General features: G+C 40.9%; 1 protein-coding gene across 1 annotated transcript in view; it reads left to right on the top strand.

Moving 5' to 3' along the window:
• TRPC4 (transient receptor potential cation channel subfamily C member 4) overlaps positions 1-13,696 on the top strand; it is a 309,718-nt gene that overhangs the window by 86,719 nt on the left and 209,303 nt on the right. Inside the window, exon 2 of the mRNA XM_077484180.1 lies at positions 12,431-12,832. Coding sequence (XP_077340306.1) covers positions 12,455-12,832 — 378 coding nt within the window. The 5' untranslated portion in view covers positions 12,431-12,454. The remainder of the gene's footprint in view (positions 1-12,430; positions 12,833-13,696) is intronic.

The raw sequence follows: 13,696 nt of genomic DNA, 5'->3' as shown, positions 1-13,696 counted from the left end.
TTTTTTATCGTTTTTTTCCCTTAGGGGTTCAATCTTTAATAAGACGTGATAATGGTTTAAAAACCATTTTATTGTACTTTTAATCAAATGTATCTGATCTTTTTATGTTCCCCATAAGATTTAAAGTGAATATGTGGGCAGAATATATAAAAATGTACACGTGTCCCTATGTTTGACCTCCTGTAAAAAGGCTGTACATATAAAAAGATAACAGATGATCCTGTCAGAAATCCAATGAGCTCCTAACCTCCTGTTGTCAGCTGCCTCTGCTGTACTGAAATCCCAAGCTGCAATGTCAGACCGGCCTGAGTTCTCTTCTGTTGAACCACAGGACTGTGTTCAGTGGTGGCCCATGCATTAAGGGCACAAGGGGCGCCAACCACTCTCTCCTGCCACCCCCTCGAGCACCAATAGATAGATTCATACATTGCATGAATCTATCTATGGCCACCGCTGTTACCCCCTATTCAGGCGCCCGGCCCCTTTTCGGTCACAGGGCGACTAAATACATCTGAAGTTTTTTTTTTTTTTTTTAAGCATCTGATTAGAGCCATAGGCTGTAATAGATGTCAACAAAAGGTGACCTGCGAGCCCCATGCTGTGTGTTAGAAAAGCAAATGAATATTTTCTTTCCTAACACTCAACCGCCTCTCCACCAATCAGGTGCTTGTGTCTGTTACCAGTCACCTGATTGGCTGAAACCACAGGCGTTGCTCTTGGACGCCTATCAGGAGGAGAGGACGGGAGATGAGGATGGCAGGAGATGCACGAAGGATCCCGCTCATTGCCATCACCTGCTTCCCCACCAAGACAGGGTAAGTGCCGGGCAGACGGCAAGCAGCCATGGGTCACACTGGGGGGTACACTGATGGGCACACTGGCATCATTTGATGGGCACACTGACATCATTTGATGGGCACACTGGCAGCGTTTGATGGGCACACTGGCAGCATTTGATGGCACACTGGCAGCGTTTGATGGCACAGTGGCAGCGTTTGGTACAGTGGCTGCGTTTGATGGGGTAATTGACAGCATTTGCACGATGGCGACGTTTAATGGGCACAATGGTAGCATTTGGCACAGTCGATGCAATTGATGGCACAGTGGCAGCGTTTGATGGGCACAGTGGCAGCATTTGATGGGCACAAATTATTTTTTTTTTTTAAATTTGCGCCCCCCCCAAAAAAACTTTGGGTACCAGCCGCCACTGACTGTGCTTACCCCGACCTTCCACATGCATATACTTCTGCAAAAAAAAAAAAATTCTGCTGCTTTGACTTCCAATAGTATGCCCACATACACGATATTGTCAAAAGTATTGGGAAACCTGCCTTTACACGCACATGAACTTTAATGGTATCCCAGTCTTAGTCCGTAGGGTTCAATATTGAGTTGGCCCACCCTTTGCAGCTATAACAGCTTCAACTTTTCTGGGAAGGATGTCCACGAGGTTTATGAATGTTTGACCATTTTTCCAGAAGCGCATTTGTAAGGTCAGGCACTGATGTTGGATGGGAAGGCCGGGCTTGCAGTCTCCACTAGGGATGAGCTTCGAGTTCGAGTCGAACTCATGTTCTACTCGAACATTGCCTGTTCGCCTGTTCAGCGAACAGTGAACAATTTGGGCTGTTTGCAGCAAATTCGAAAAGCCGGAACACGCTATACAAGTCTATGGGAGAAATCTAAAGTGCTAATTTTAAAGGGTAATATGCAGGTTACTGTCCTAAAAAGTGTTTGGGGACCTGGGTCCTGCCCCAGGGGACATGGATCAATGTAAAAAAAAGTTTTAAAAACGGCCGTTTTTTCAGGAGCAGTGATTTTAATAATGATTAAAGTGAAACAATAAAAGTGTAATATTCCTTTAAATTTCATAGCTGGGGGGTATCTATAGTATGCCTGTGAAGGGGCGCATGTTTCTGGTGCTTAGAACTGTCCCTGCACAAAGTGTCATTTGTGCAGGAAAAAAAGTCTTTAAAAATCACTTGCGGCTATTGTCGGGTCCCGTAATACAGAGAACACTCAATGAGTGACATTAGCTGACAATTCATTCATTCATTGATAAAAAAAAAAAAAAAAGCGTGGGGGTTCACCTAAATTCAATTACCAGGCCCTTCAGGTCTGACATGGATATTAAGGGGAACCCCGCATCAAATTTAAAAAAAAATTGACGTGGGGGTCCCCCTAAAAATCCATATCAGACCCTTTATCCGAGCATGCAACCTAGCAGGCCGCAAGAAAAGAGGGGGGGACGAGAGAGCAGCCCCCCTCCCTCCTGAACCGTACCAGGCCACATACCCTCAACATTGGGAGGATGCTTTGGGGGTCTGTGACCCCTCAAAGCACCTTGTCCCCATGTTCATGAGGACAAGGGCCTCATCCTCACAACCCTGGCCGTTGGTTGTGAGGGTCTGCGGGCGGGGGGCTTATCAGAATCTGGAAGCCCCCTTTAACAAGGGGACCCCCAGATCCCGCCCCCCCCTGTTTGAAATGGTAAGGGGGTACAAAAGTACCCCTACCATTTCACAAAGAAAGTGTCAAAATGGTTAAATAAGACAAACACACTTTTGAAAAATTCCTTTATTAAAAATAAAAAAAATAAAAAAAAGATTCCAGCGGTGCTAATCCACTCTTGCTATCCAGCGACGGGTCTCCGGGGTCCAGCGATGGATGATCATATCCAGCGACGGGGGATCTCTCAGTGCAGCGCTGTCCATACATCCTTCTTCTGTCTCCACTCCGGAGACACTGCAGAGATCCCAGCGCTGACGTTTCTTATATTAGGAGGGCGGGGCCACCTGTAACGCAGGTTTCCGTTACATCAGAGGGGGCGGGGTCACCCACACGTCACTGGGGAACCCCTGGCTTCCCTCTCCAGCGTCAGAGGGGCGGGGTCATGTGACGGGTGGCCCCGCCCTCCTAATATAAGAAACATCAGCGCTGGGATCTCTGCAGTGTCTCCGGAGTGGAGACAGAAGAAGGATGTATGGACAGCGCTGGACTGAGAGATCCCCCGTCGCTGGATATGATCATCCATCGCTGGACCCCGGAGACCCGTCGCTGGATAGCAAGAGTGGATTAGCACCGCTGGAATCTTTTTTTTATTTTTTTTATTTTTAATAAAGGAATTTTTCAAAAGTGTGTTTGTCTTATTTAACCATTTTGACACTTTCTTTGTGAAATGGTAGGGGTACTTTTGTACCCCCTTACCATTTCAAACAGGGGGGGCCGGGATCTGGGGGTCCCCTTGTTAAAGGGGGCTTCCAGATTCTGATAAGCCCCCCGCCCGCAGACCCTCACAACCAACGGCCAGGGTTGTGAGGATGAGGCCCTTGTCCTCATCAACATGGGGACAAGGTGCTTTGAGGGGTCACAGACCCCCAAAGCATCCTCGCAATGTTGAGGGTATGTGGCCTGGTACGGTTCAGGAGGGAGGGGGGGACGAGAGAGCGCCCCCCCCCTCTTTTCCTGCGGCCTGCCAGGTTGCGTGCTCGGATAAAGGGTCTGGTTATGGATATTTAGGGGGACCCCCACGTCAATTTTTTTTTTCATTTGACACGGGGTTCCCCTTAATATCCATGTCAGACCTGAAGGGCCTGGTAATTGAATTTAGGGGAACCCCCACGCTTTTTTTTATTTTTTTTTTATCAATGAATGAATGAATTGTCGGCTAATGCAGAGAACACTCATTGAGTGTTCTCTGTATTACGGGACCCGACAATAGCCGCAAGTGATTTTAAAATACTTTTTTTCCTGCACAAATGACACTTTGTGCAGGGACAGTTCTAAGCACCAGAAACATGCGCCCCTTCACAGGCATACTATAGATACCCCCCAGCTACGAAATTTAAAGGAATATTACACTTTTATTGTTTCACTTTAATCATTATTAAAATCACTGCTCCTGAAAAAACGGCCGTTTTTAAAACTTTTTTTTGCATTGATCTATGTCCCCTGGGGCAGGACCCGGGTCCCCAAACACTTTTTAGGACAGTAACCTGCATATTACCCTTTAAAATGAGCACTTTAGATTGTGAACGTTCGAGTCCCATAGACTTTAATAGGGTTCTAAAGTTCACACGAAGTTTAGGTCTGTTCGCAGGTTCTGGTACGAACCGAACAGGGGGGGTGTTCGGCTCATCCCTAGTCTCCACTCAAATTCATCCCAAAGCTTATCTATGGGGTTGAGGTCAGGACTTTGTGCAGGCTAGTCATGTTTCTCCACCCCAAACTTGCTCATCCATGTCTTTATGGATCTTGCTTTTTCACTGGTCCAAATCATTTGGTGGAGGGGGGATTATCCACGTGACCTCCGGAAGTTTTACCTCCCTTCATGACCAGGCCATTTTTTGAGATGCCGTACTGTGTTGCTTTAACTGACAATTGGGTAGCTGTGCAACATTGTAGCCAATTACAATTTATGTCCTTTTTTTTCCCACAATGACTTCCATTAAAAAAAATGTAATAAATCAAATTTCTTCATCAATTAAGGCCAATATGTATTTAGCAACATATTTTTGGTAAAATATCCCAATAAGTGTATATTGATTGGCTTGCGCAAATGTTATAGCCTCTACGACATATAGGATATATTTTTTTCATTTTTATTTTCTTACTAGTAATGGTGGAGATTAGCCACTTATAGCAAGACTGCAATATTGCAGCAGACAAGTCAGGCACTAACTGACACTTTGACACTTTTTTAGGGAACAGTGACACTAATACAGTGATCGGTGCTAAAAAAATATGCACTGTCACTGTACTAATGACACTGGCTGGGAAGGGGTTAACATCAGCGATGATCAAAGGGTTAACTGTGTGCCTAGCCTGTGATTTAGTGTAGTAGGGGAGGTGATTTTACTAGTGGAAGGCATTGATCGGTGGTCCTGCTGTACAAGAACATACAGATCCATGCCTTCTGTACTGACAGAATGACAATCTGCCTTGCTTACATAGACAGACTGCTGTGTACCGAAGCATCGGAGGGTGTCGGCAGACATTGAGTCCACCGTACTGGCCTACCAGCTTCCACTGTGTAGAAATACAGTGGGAGCAGTCTGCCGGTAGCACGCACTCATGCCTCAGATCTGAAGTGTCAGATCACGTACTAGGTGCGTGATCGGGCACAGAATGGCCACCCTGCCCTGTAAAAATATGGTGCGTCATATGCAAGTGGTTATGGTGTGGGGTTGTTTTTCAGGGATTGGGCATGGCCCCTTAGTTCAAATATAGGGAACTCTAAGAGCCCTTTCAAACTGTGCCGCCTAGGGTGTCAGCGGTAAAGCGGCACTATTTAGCACGGCTTTAACCCGTGTCCTTTTCCACTCCTCCATGATGACATGGCAGAGCTGGCAGATGTTGGAGACCTTGCGCTCCTCCACCTTCCGTTTGAGGATGCCCCACAGATGCTCAATGGGGTTTAGATCTGGGGACATGCTTGGCCAGTCCATCACCTTTACCCTCAGCTTGTTTAGCAAGGCAGTGATCATCTTGGAGGTGAAATCATGTAGCTCCCCAGGGCCGGCAGCACTCATGCAACCCCAGACCATGGCACTCCCATCACCATGCTAGACTGTAGGCAAGACGCACTTGTCTTTGTACTCCTCACCTGGTTGCCGTGACACATGTTTGACACCATCTGAACCAAATACGTTTATCTTCGTCTCATCAGACCACAGGGCATGGTTCCAGTAATCCAAGTCCTTAGTCTGCTTGTCTTCAGTAAACATCTTTACAAGAGGCTTCCTTCTGGGATGACAGCCATGCAGACCAATTTGATGCAGTGTGCGGCATATGGTCTGAGCACTGACAGGCTGACCCCTCACCCCTTCAACCTTTGCTGCAATGCTGACAGCACTCATATGTCTAGTTCCCAAAGACAACCTCTGGATATGACGCTGAGCACGTGCACTTAACATCTTTGGTCGACCATGGCGAGGCCTGTTCTGAGTGGAACCTGTCCTGTTAAACCGCTGTATGATCTTGGCCACAGTGCTGCAACTCCGTTTCTGTGTCTTGTCAAACTTCTTATAGCCTAGGCCATCTTTATGTAGTGCAACAATTCTTTTTTTCAGATCCTCAGAGAGTTCTTTGCCATGTGGTGCCATATTGAACTTCCAGTGACCAGTTTGAGAGAGTGAGAGAGATAAAACCAAATGTAACACACCTGCTCCCCATTCACACCTGGGACCTTGTAACACTAACAAGTCACATGACAACGGGGAGTGAAATGGCTCATTGTGCCCAATTTTGAAATTTTCACTTGGGGTGTACTCACTTTTGTTGCCAGCGGTTTAGACATTAATGGCTGTGTTGAGTTATTTTTAAGGGACCAGCACATTTACACTGTTATACAAGCTGCACCTTCACTACTTTACATTGTAGCAAAGTGTCATTTCTTCAGTGTGGTCACATAAAAGGTATAATAAAATATTTACAAATGTGAGAGGTGTACTCACTTTTGTGAGACACTGCGTGTATGTATATTGTAATAGTGAGAGTCCCTGTCTCTGGGAAAATTGGGTTAATAAGGAAACAAAGTTTGCATGCCAGGTGACTGCAAGGCTACAGAGCAATTATTCTGAGAGGAGAAATCTGCTCTGACAGCTTTCTTCAGATTTTACTATCTTCAGATGGGGTTCTGTTGTTTGGAGATTCCTCAGAGTCTTGGGTGGGATGGAATCTCCAATCCTGTTTTCAGGTCTTTTGGATAGCCAGCAGGTTGTGTGCCCAGGTGCACACAGCCCAAATAACGAGGGTCTGGTGAGAGCAGAGAGTGGAGGAAGGTGGAGTGTGTGCATCTTGTTACTGCTGCTGCTGTATCAAGACAGACCTGTGTCTGGAAAGCTGTCCGCCCTGAGTGAGACTACATCCCTGGTGAGGGAGGACTTCGTGTCTCCATGTATGGGAAGGTTGGGACGGCTACAAGGGCCTGTGAGACCAGAGGAGGGTCTGGGAGGCTGGGAGAGCCAAGGAGACTAGCAAGTCCAAGGGGGGCTGAAGGAAGTCTTGAAGTCTGGGAGGACAGTAAGCAAACCCAGGGGTCTGGAGAATCCTGTTGAGGCCAGGAGTAGACCGGTTCAGCAGGGAACTGCAAGGCAAAGTAAGCCTAGGAGCCAGGAGGCTTGGCATTTTCTGTTGCATGAATTTACTGGAGAAGAACCTGTTAATAAAAAATAAAAATCTACCACTGAGCTAAACACCCCAATATCACCATATATATATATATATATATATATATATATATATATTAATCTCTCTCTCTCTCTCTCTCTATCTATATATATATATATATATATATATATATATATATATATATATATATATATATATAGAGAGAGAGAGAGAGAGAACTTTTTTTTTTTGGTCACCAGAGCAGTGCCGTGTTTGACACTGTGCTACTCTGGGGAGGATATCATTTTTATTTTTTTTACACTATGATTGCTTCTACAGCCATGATGGTGGTAGAAAGGAGAAGAAAAGTAGATGTGGCGCTATACCTTTAAAATTCTTCGAATGGTATAATTAATAGCCAGCAGTTATTAAGAAATATGGATTGTAAATGGAAAAAGGCAGAGAAAAAAAAAATATTATATAATATGTATATATACACCAACTTTATACGTGCATAGGTAATTTGCTAAATGCTTGTGCCACACTAATAAATATAGTTAATGTACATGCAATAAACAACTTCTCGTGTGATGATCCATAAAATGTGACATGAGTATTTTTTTCACAAAATTAATAAAAACGTGATAGTGAAAAATATATTATAAAAGTAGTGATCAAAATCCACTAAGGGTTAATTAATAACTATAGTGAAATCAGAATACATAATAAGTGAAATATAATGTGTTGAAAGAAAAAATAATTAGTCCAACTCAGGATTAGCCAATCAGTCCAAGCAGTGCAAGGAAAAAGAGTGTTTCCACTTCAAAGAAAGAGATAGAGACTCCAGAGGACGTCGTAGTGACGAAACGCGTAGGGAGTTGCCATAGTACGCACTCTCTCCGGCTTAGAATGCCACGGCGGATAGCGGCTGTATTTTGCTTTGCGATCTGATACATTGTGTAAATGTGCGTAAAATTTTGATACAATAAAGTGAGTTTTGAGATGGTTTTACACTATAGATGCCCTTCTCTTGCCTGAGGTACCCCCAACGGACCAATTAAAGGAACCCCCCAGAGGAAAGCCAGACAGCGACACAGGGGCTCACACTGTGGCAGCGAGTTTACCCCCAAAGGGAGCAGGTGATCTGGTGAGGGCAACAAGAGCACTTTTTGGATACACGAGTTGGGGGATCTATATCTCTTTCTTTGAAGTGGAAACACTTTTTCCTTGCACTGCTTGGACTGATTGGCTAATCCTGAGTTGGACTAATTATTTTTCCTTTCAACACATATTTCACTTATTATGTATTCTGATTTCACTATAGTTATTAATTAACCCTTAGTGGATTTTGATCACTACTTTTATAATATATTTTTCACTATCACGTTTTTATTAATTTTGTGAAAAAATTACTCATGTCACATTTTATGGATCATCACACGAGAAGTTGTTTATTGCATGTACATTAACTATATTTACTAGTGTGGCACAAGCATTTAGCAAATTACCTATGTACATATAGAGTCGGTGTATATATACATATTATATATTTAATTATTTTTCTCCACCTTTTTCCATTTACAATCCATATTTCATAATAACTGCCAGCTATTAATTATACCATTCAAAGAATTTTAAAGGTATAGCGCCACATCAACTTTTCTTCTCCTTTGTAGCAAACCCCCCCCTCTTTAGAGTGGGGCATCTAGTAGAGGCAGCATACCCATTATTGTTAGTATTTTAAAAGTAACCCATAGCGCAATCTCACTTTCTTTTTGTCATGATGGTGGTAGAGCAATCATTTCTGGCACTCTCCAGCTGAATTGAGTACTACTGTGAGGGCTCTGATTGGCCACAGCAATCACATGGTACAGGGCCATAGTGATTGGTCCTGTAACATATAATCACTGTGGCTAATCAGAGATCACAGTAGTAAGCAATGGCACCATGAATAACAGCCATTGTTTACTACTGGACATGTGTACAAAAGTGACCAGCCACAGCGATCACATGATACCAGGGTGGAGCATAGCTCCCTGTTACTCAGATTGGTTGGTCATCTGCTTTGTCGGGACCACACTGATTTTCGCCCGGGGGACATTTGAGTCACACTTTTGGGATGATGTACTGGTATAAATGACACTCAACCATATATGTAAAGTGGCCAGGTGGGAAGCGGTTAAACATAATTAATATCTGAAGTTTCGGTATATCCAGTTTATAAGCACAAGAATACCTATTGATTCCACCAAAAGCACACTTGTCACCTGTAATAAAGGGACAATGCTACTCCTCCATAGATAAAGTACAATGAGTGATCGTTGTGACCCTAGGATAGGAAACGTGTTGCTGGAAGAAACCCAGGTGAAAACGAAAGCGGGAAAAAAAGGCCTGGAATAAACACAACGCAGACCCTAAATTTAAAATAAGCTGTAATATATTACATTTCTGTTCTTAGGCTTAGATGCTCTTATACAACAGGCCTACTGTGCAGATGATTACATATACGGATCAGCGCAGAATATTCAAAATTGCAGAACCTTGAATTCATTCATCATATCAAGTAAATATAAACTTATTAGCAAGTTCTGCAAAATTCATAACTCTGAATAAGCCTGTAACTTTATTACACTTTTTTCAATTTCTTTTAAAGCTTGTATATGCATATCTCATACTCTGTGCAATATTATGGACTATAGATTTCTCTTGACCAAACAATCAAATGTTTCTTTCAAATTGATTCCAGATTGTAATATACAGTATCATGATAAATGAAAGTGTGGCACATATTCTGAATAGCACAATGGAGATTTTTTTTTGTTTTAATGTGGAACTCTTAATATGATATGATATGATATTAATATAATATGATAAACTCTTAATATGATAACAATGCTTTCAGGCATATCCTTCAGTGTTAATTGTGAAAAATAAAAATCAAGTTTTTGCCATTCATCTCTGTCATCTTGGCAAGAGGTCTATCCGTTTAAGATCCTGACTTTTGTTAATGGCATACCATTTATCAGGTTGTCATAAAAGTAGATTGTAAATGTGTGTCATCTGTTGTGACACATGATAACTATTACATAAATGTCTCTGTTGAAGTTAAAAAAAAAAGATATGAAGAAAATATAATAAACTTTCAAATTTTTGATTATTTGATTTGAGCTACAAAGTAGATTGTAAATGTGTGTCATCTGTTGTGACACATGATAACTATTACATAAATGTCTCTGTTGAAGTTAAAAAAAAAAGATATGAAGAAAATATAATAAACTTTCAAATTTTTGATTATTTGATTTGCAGTTTTTTTTGTTACTTGTTTGCTGATTTTAATGTACAGGTATTTTTTTTATGTTTTTGAAATGCAGAATTTGGAAATGTATACTAATTTGTGTAGTGAAAAATAATTAACAAAACTGACAGTTTAGTAAAGTACAGGAACAGCCTAATTTTTAACCTGAATTGATGTTATACATTTACATACTCTGGCAGAATTTATGATTTCTTGCCCATTTTTCAGAGAATATGAATGATAACACAAAAACATTTCTTTCACACATGGTTAACGTTTGACTGAAGCAATTTATTATTAACTGTGTTTACTCTTTTTAAATCATAATGACAACACAAGCTACCCAAATTACCCTGATCAAATACACTGGGATGTTTGGCCTTGGTACAGACACAGAAGGTGGCACACACAGGTTAAAATGGCAATTAAAGGTTAATTTCCCACATTTGTGGCTTTTTAAATCACAATTTGTGTATAAATAGTCAATGGATTTGTTAGCTCTCACATGGATTCACTAAGCAGGCTAGACACTGAGCCATGAGGAGGCAGAAAGGAACAGGAACAGGAACAGGGTAATGAAACTTCACAAAGATGGAAAAGTATATAAAAAGATATCCAAAGCCTTGACTATGCCAGTCAGTACTGTTCAGGAGTCGTCGGCAGCAGCGGAGGCGATTGGGTATTCTGCTGACTGGGTATGGAGATGACTGAGGGGAAGACTGCCCCTACCCATCTCCATACCATTTCAGGGCGGAAGCGACGTCAAAACTCTTAAAGGGCCATTTTTTTTTTATGACAAACTTTTTTATTAAATTTTTTTGTGTAAATATGAGATCTGAGGTCTTTTTGACTCCAGATGTCATATTTAAGAGGCCCTGTCATGCTTTTTTTTACATTCCTTGTAATAGGAATAAAAGTGATGCAATTTCTATTGAAAAGAACAGTGTAAAAATAAAAAATAAAAGGTAAAATAAATAAGGAAATTCAAACCACACATGTGAGGTATAGCGAGAGCAATAATTCTAGCCCTAGACCTCTTCTGTAAGTTAAACCATGCAACCTGTAGAATGTTTTAAACGTCACCTATGGAGATTTTTAAGGGTAAAAGTTTGTTGCCTTTCCACGAACAGGTGCAATTTTGAAGCGTGACATGTTGGGTATCAATTTACTCGGCATAACATTATCTTTCACAATATAAAAAAAATTGGGCTAACTTTATTGTTGTCTTATTTTTTAATTCAAAAAAGTGTATTTTTTCCAAAAAAAGCTGAGTTTGTAAGACCGCTGCGCAAATACGGTGTGACAGAAAGTATTGCAACCACTGCCATTTTATTCTCTTGGGTGTTAGACAAAAAAAAGTATAATGTTTGGGAGTTTTAAGTAATTTTCTAGCGAAAAAAAACAGTTTTAAACTTATAAACAACAAGTCTCAGAAAGAGGCTCGGTCCTTAAGTGGTTAAAATTTGTCAGCATATGACAGGCTTATAACTTTTAATATGTGATCAACCCATAGATGTTTATGAAGTTGACTAGTTTGCACACAGTATCAGATGTTTGTTTTTTTGTTAATTTTGGATAGGGTAAGGAAGGGTGAAAATTTGTCAGCTTCCTATTGCCGTCTGTAACCCCATTAGGGAGAATTTTTTCACTTCCTATCCAAGTTTCCCTTGACTTCACTTTTTAACACGTGTGCAAAAAAAAGACATCAATGGATTAGGATGGCACAGACAGCAATACAAATATTGTCAGAATGCTGTTTCTTGCTCTTTTAAAATGCTTTTTCCTTTTTTTGTTATTTTGTCTACTCATACAGAAATTTGCAATCAGTTCCCGTCCATATAATGGTAAATCCCCCAGAGAAGTTGATAGCAATAAAACTCTGACAGAGTATCAAACCCCTCCCCAATTTATCCAAAATTAAATGTGTTTTGGTCTGGGCTTCACTAAAATGTAATTTACATTTTCTTCTTAATTAACACTCATTTATAAAGCAAATAAAAATTATTGTATTTGTTTTCTTTTTAGAGAAAAATTATAATGGCATAAAAAATGGCTCAGTTCTACTATAAAAGAAGCAACAGCTCTCCATTTCAAGACCGGATTCCACTGCGCATTGTACGTTCTGAATCGGAGCTCTCACCATATGAGAAAGCTTACCTGACCTCAGTAGAGAAAGGTGACTATGCCAGCGTGAAGCAAGCCCTGGATGAGGCCGAAATTTATTTCAAAATCAATATTAATTGCATTGATCCCCTAGGAAGAACTGCTTTATTGATTGCCATTGAAAACGAGAATCTTGAGCTGATTGAGCTTTTGTTAAGTTACAATGTCTATGTTGGAGATGCTTTACTGCACGCCATACGGAAAGAAGTGGTCGGGGCCGTTGAATTGCTTTTAAATCACAAAAAACCAAGCGGGGAAAAACAGGTAGGTTAACTATATCATTATTGATTGTTTTTCATCATTACAGTAGTTTTTATTCTCTGTTATTTGTAATAACGGACTTAACACAGCATCAGTTTAAAAAAAAAAAAAGATCTCTAGTCTTATAGTTGGCATATACAGAATGTTTTTTTTTTTTTGTCTAAAGGGAATAGCTGGTGATTTTCTATACTTTTATTTGTTACTATGCTCAAACTAAAATATAAAATAAAAAATGTTGCTAGGTATATATATGAATGATTGATTTAAATATCTTATATTTACATATTCCGAATACACGCAACTAATGGAATCCTCGTACTTATGCCTGGTCAGGAAGGGAGTAAAACCTTCTGGAGCTCAACTGGTTAAATCTAAACATAAAAGCAGAGCAGTATGAAACACAATTGAGATTTGGGATAATAAAGGCAGATGCCACCTAGCACTAACATGTTTCACCCAAAGGCTTTCGTGCCCTCTTTGTAAACTTTTGGGTAAAATATGTTAGGGCTGGGTGGTATCAATTCATGAGGACCTCTTGATTCTCCTAATATTTGGACGCTGGACTTGTTTGACATATACAGTTGCAGGTTAAGTTTACATACTCTGGCAGAATTTATGATTTCTTGGCCAACAAAACTTGGATAACACAAAAACATTTCTTTCACTCGTGGTCAGTGTTTGGCTGAAGCCATTTATTATCAATGAACAGTTTTTACTCTTTTTAAATCATAATGGCAACAGAAACTACCCACATGACCCTGATCAAAAGTTTACATACCTTGGTGATTTTGGCCTGATAACATGCACACAAGTTGACCCAAAGGGGTTTGAATGACTATTAAAGGTAACCATCCTCACCTCTGATCT

This window comes from Lithobates pipiens, unplaced genomic scaffold, assembly GCF_037356315.1.
Source record: "Lithobates pipiens isolate NorthernLeopardFrog02 unplaced genomic scaffold, aLitPip1_a1.2 Scaffold_16, whole genome shotgun sequence".
In the NCBI taxonomy this organism is placed as follows: domain Eukaryota; kingdom Metazoa; phylum Chordata; class Amphibia; order Anura; family Ranidae; genus Lithobates; species Lithobates pipiens.
Note: the sequence above shows the minus strand (reverse complement) of the source record. Positions and strands in the feature narration are given on the sequence as shown.